General features: G+C 64.8%; 2 protein-coding genes across 2 annotated transcripts in view; one reads left to right on the top strand and one right to left on the bottom strand.

Moving 5' to 3' along the window:
* The window catches only part of MNEG_11111 (hypothetical protein), a gene marked incomplete at both ends in the record, with an annotated part of 4,033 nt that extends 2,481 nt beyond the window's left edge, over positions 1-1,552 (top strand). The window contains 4 exons of the mRNA XM_014040418.1: positions 36-212; positions 434-511; positions 834-1,091; positions 1,511-1,552. Of these exons, the coding sequence (XP_013895872.1) occupies positions 36-212; positions 434-511; positions 834-1,091; positions 1,511-1,552 (555 nt within the window). The remainder of the gene's footprint in view (positions 1-35; positions 213-433; positions 512-833; positions 1,092-1,510) is intronic.
* Positions 1,553-2,404: 852 nt separating this feature from the next.
* On the bottom strand, positions 2,405-4,931 carry MNEG_11110 (hypothetical protein; the record flags this gene model as incomplete). Its single annotated transcript, XM_014040417.1, has 5 exons — positions 2,405-2,518; positions 3,056-3,147; positions 3,762-3,933; positions 4,421-4,531; positions 4,863-4,931. The coding sequence occupies 5 exons, from the start codon at positions 4,929-4,931 to the stop codon at positions 2,405-2,407; spliced, it is 558 nt and encodes a 185-aa protein (XP_013895871.1).
* Positions 4,932-5,095: the final 164 nt, after the last annotated feature.

Below are 5,095 nucleotides of genomic sequence, written 5' to 3'. Positions count from 1 at the left end.
CCGCTGACCGCCGACCGCCAACCGCCGACCGCCAGGTCAGCCAGCTCATCGGCCGCGGCTTCTGCAGCCTCTTCTCATCCTACGCCTCCCTCATGGCGGCGCTTGAGGAGCGCCGAAACCTGCTGCTGCTCGCAGTCGGCGCGCGGGGCATCGCGGCGGCGCGGGCGGCGCTCAACTGGACGCCGGTGCTGGCGCACGCGACGCAGCACAAGGTGCGCCCCCCCCCCTCGCGTGCGGCTTCCTAGCTTGCTGACAAGCAAGAGGTTTGCCCTGCTTGCGATAAAGATCTCCAAGCGGCGCCCTGACGCCGTCGATGTTTTGGTTGGCAGGAGGGCTGCCTGATTTCTGGGCCCCAGCCGTGCGCCTGCTGGGTGTTTTGAGATGGCGACCCGCCGTCACCCGCCGTCACCCGCCGTCACCCGTCGACCGCCAGGTCACGTGCCTGTACGTCACCCGCTCCCCATCGACCGCGGCGTTCCTGCCGGAGTGGGACCAGTGGCGCGAGGCCGGGGTGGGTTACGCCAGCCTCATTTTTTAGGGGGATGGGGGTGGGGGGCTTTTTCACACCCTGCACTCGTCCTACTGCCCACTTGCCCGCCCCTGCAGCGCCAGTCACTGCGACGGGCCACTGCGTCCCCGGCCGGCGCGAGCGCGCCTCAGCTCGGTGCTTGGCGCCCCCGGCGGCCGTGCGCGCCTCGTGCACCCCCCTCTCTGCCTGCCCGCCCACAGCCTGATGCATCGGAGACGCCCCACCCATCAAACCTAGCCCCAGCTCCGCTCAGCCACGTGCACCCGCGTCGCCAACCGCCGCCAACCGCCGCCAACCGTCGCAGGTCGACTTCCGGCCGCTCTACACCGAATCACTCCTGCCGGACAGCCCGCGCGCCTCCCCCGCCGGCGCCGCCAACGGCGGCGCTGACGAGGCGGACGCCGGCCAAGAGGACGTGACTGGCCTTCTGGAACAGGGCCTGTTCTTGAACGTGGGTGGGCTCGAGGGCGCCGTCGGGGGACGGCCGAGCGAGTGCACGGTGCTGCTGGCCGGCCTGAGCGGCGACGTGGCGAGCGCGGTTGCGAAGGAGCTGACGTTCAAGGTGGGTGGGTGGGTGGCGGGGCTGCGGGTGTTTTTTGTGTGGGTGTTTTTGAGCGTCGGCAGCAACTCTTTTTGGAGAGGCGCCTGGAGGGGGGGGGGAGAGAGGATGCTGGCGCGGGATGCGGTCAGCGCGGGTATGTTTTGGGGGTGTCAGTCGCGGGAGGGAGGGAGGCAGGGGCACGAGGGCGGCGGTGCGGCAGGTAGGGAGTCATTCGTCAAGGAGGCACCCGACTCCCTAGCTACCGCACCCGCGGCAGCTGTCGAGGCGCATCTGCAGGCCGCCCGGCGCGGCGTGGTGGGCCCAGCTGCGCGGCACGGGGCGGTGAGTCAGCCGGCTGCGGCGGGCGCCGGCCGCGTCGGCGGGCGGCCCTACCCGAGTCACTCACCCCGGCCCCTTTACATTCCACACCGCTGGCCCAGGGCATGCTGTGGGAGCGGCTGCTGTTTTGCGAGTTCTTCTGAGGCGGGCTCGACGCGCCGCGCAGCGGCGGGGCGCACGCGGCGGGGAGCGCCACGTCGGCAGGGGCCCGCTGCAGGAACGGGCGCGTGCGCGGGAGCAGGTGGCGGGCCGGGCGCGTGTGGCGAGCCGGGCACATGGCGCGGGCGGCGGGCCGCCGCCGGGCGTTTTGAGGTTTTTGCAAGTAACACCCTCATGCACCCATCCGTCCACACTCAAGTCTGGCCTCTCTAGATGCATACAATCCCGTGGTCGATCCATTTGCAGCTCTGCGCAGCGGCCTGGCAGCGCCAACTCGTGCAGAGCTGGATGAGCTGAGGTGTGGCGTGTCAAGGGTCAAAGCAAGGCGGCCGACTGACTACATTACAGAGTTCCTGATCTGGCGTTTTCACTAGCTGTCCGTACAGATGCAGCTATTGCATCATCGCATCAGCAGCGAGGATGTCTGCGCACCATCTACAGCTCGTGGGCGCTCTTAGCCTGATCCTTGATGGCCGCGGCGGGCTGTGCCCGAGGATACCGTCTGGCACATGCGCGGCCCAGCACTCGTAAGCAGCAATTGCGCAGCAGGACAAGGCCGATCAAACGTCCTCTCAAACACGGTTATTTACGCTATCTACACTGAACGAACTAGGCTTGTGTGACGGCCCCAGGGCAAAGCAGAAACTCTTATAGAACCCGGAACTCTTCCTTTCCTCTCTTCGACGGCAGTCCGAACAGCACGCCCAGAATTGCATTGAGCGCACTCAGAACACAGTCAAGATGCCAGAAAATGAGGACGCCGACGCGGACCCGGGGACTAACAACCTCGGGCCACTGCTCTGTTGGGTTCTCATGCGTAGGCGGCGGTGAGCTCGCTAGCTGGCAGCTTGCAGCGGCTTCCGCACCAGGAAAAAGAAGAGTGGTGTGAAGGTGCCCGTCTTGCCGCCAGCCACCAGGTCGTCTGCTGCCTGCTCCAGCATGGTCGCGACCTGAGGGAATCGCAGGTACGCATGTATGAACGTGTGTGTGTGTGTGTGTGTGTGTGTGTGTGTGTGTGTGTGTGAAAGCGTGCGTGCATCCATGGTGGGCGCGTGTGTGGGAGCGTGCGTCTGTGTGCGTGGATGAGCGAGTGTGTGAGAACTGGGTGTGCAGGCGCGGTGCCTTGTGTGATTGTTGATCGAGGGTTGAGTTGCGTTCAGGGGCGCTGATGCTCGGGCCAAGGGGCGCCCGACCCAGCCTGCACGCGCCCAAGCAGCCCAGCCAGCCAAGCTGGCCGCAATTGCCCGCTCGGGTCGGGTGATTGCGCGCAGGTCGTCTGCCACCCTTCCATGTGCACCACATGCGAGTCGAACAGGCTCCATATATAACAGCGGATGGCTGTACAGGAAGGAGTGTTGCACGTGCACCCACATGCACACACGTGGACTCACACAAATACACGTGCACACTCACACACACGCACGCATGCACTCACACACGCACAAGCATACACACACACACACACACACGTGCACGCGCGCGCGTACCTCCAAGGAGCCCTTTGGCGCGACACCGACCGCCTCCAGGCCACGCACCAAGGCGTGAGTCACCCTGCGGCCCGCCTTAGTGGTGCGGAAGTCTGGGGGGTGGGGGCATGGCAGGGGCCACGGCGTTTCGAGGATACGCGCCGCATGTGCCGAGCTGTGATTCAAAAGCGCGAGCGTTGGGGCAGCGCGTGTAACACTTTCCATGATGCCTTTGCTCAAGCTCATAAGTAGGATTGAGTCAGGCGGATGGTAGAATATATATATATATAGGCTGATCGACACCAAACCCTCGAGAGACAGCGGCGTGGCGAGCCCCAGCCCAAACATGTGCGGTGCGCCACGGATTTTGACTCCAGCAGCATCCGAGCCTGTCATCTAGAGACTGTCTGTCGCGGCTGCTCGATGCCAAACAATCCAAACTTGAAAGTCACAAGGATAGCGGAGACTTGCAAGGCGCCACACGAGTCTGCCGGGTCGTTGGCCGGGACTCCTTGGTGTGTGGCAGCCACCACTCCCTGTGTTGGCTGCCAGCGCCACACGCCCAGCATCCAGCATCCCCGACCCCTCTGTTCGCCCTTCCTCAAGCGGCCCGCCATCCACAGCAGCCGCGGCCCACACTGGAACAACTGACCGCCCCTTAAAAGCGCCCCAGACCCTCCTGAATCCCAACCAAAACCAGCCCATAACTCATACATCTGGCACTCACTCCCGAGCCGCCAGGAGTCTGGGTCCACTGGATCCCACCAGGGTACATCCGCCTCGAGCGCCAGGTCCCGCGTGTCGAGCACCTCGAAGCCGGCGGCCCTGAGGCTGTCTGCGGTCTCGGCAGTTGTGCGGACATCTGGCAGGCCGTTACCGAGCTCGATTTCCGCCATGATCTGGGTTTAGGGTTTCAGGCGGGGCGGATCGGACCCGGCTTCAAGGATAGGGTTTTGGGACCTTCGAGGTGGGTGCCACCCACCTCGGCCGTTTTTGGGACCGTCCCAGAGCCCCAGTGCGAACAGCCCCGCGCCCAGCGGGCGCGGCGAGGGTTGTTGACGAACGACAGTGGGAACTTCCGCGTGGGGGAGACGCATGGAAGCCGCACCTGCCGGACGGCTTCACGGGCTTGGCTGCAGGGGGCCCCCGGTGTAGAAACACGTCAGGCCAGCTGCCCTCGGCCCCTGACCTCCGCAGCCCTCAGGCCGCCGCCCATCCACCTCGCCCCCCACGCCCACACTCACACCCTGACACACACCCACACCCACATCCTGACGCCCAACTACTCACACACACACACACACACACACACACACACACAAAAACACACTCACACACACACACACACACACACACACACACATGTGCGCGTAAACACACACACACCTTGCGATGCTGCTCGTTCTTCGGGTCGTACTCGCTGGTGGCGCACCACTCGTAGCCGGCAAAGTGGCCCCCCGGCTTCAGCACCCGGAACACCTCCCGGTAGCAGCCCACCTGGGATATTCAGGGTTTAGTTCATTGTGTGGTTTGGGACGGCGGAGGCAGGTCTGAGTGCGTGGCTTGAGGCAGGGCCTCAGGTTTTGGTGGAGCGGCGTTCAGGGCGCGGGCTGGCGCAGAGCCCAGCCCGCCAGGCCTGGCAGCCGGCCCCCAAGGCCAGCTCACACTTGAAGGCGTGCACGGCAGGGCCACCCTCGCCTGCCTAATGCACCGCCGCAACCCTTCTCGCAAGCCCACACGCTTGCACGCACGCGCCAAACCAGCCTTGTGCTCGCGCACGCGCGTGGGGGCACACACGCGAACACACACATACGCGCATGCAGCGCACGTGGTCGGGCGCATGGCAGGTGGCGTCGATCTCGTAGACCGCATCAAAGGCGCCGTCCTCAAACGGCATCCGCATGAAATCCGCCTTTACGAAGTTGCAGGTCTCGGTGATGGCGTGGCCGACCCGTGAGTTGTGGTAAAGGCCTCGGCTGATCTGGTAGCTGTTGTTGTTGAGGCCTGTGGGTGGTGTGTGTGTGTGTGCGTGCGTGTGTGTGCTTGAATGTGTGTATGTGT

Source organism: Monoraphidium neglectum (genome assembly GCF_000611645.1).
Source record: "Monoraphidium neglectum strain SAG 48.87 unplaced genomic scaffold scaffold02596, whole genome shotgun sequence".
NCBI lineage: Eukaryota > Viridiplantae > Chlorophyta > Chlorophyceae > Sphaeropleales > Selenastraceae > Monoraphidium > Monoraphidium neglectum.
This window is presented reverse-complemented; position numbering and strand designations above follow the sequence as displayed.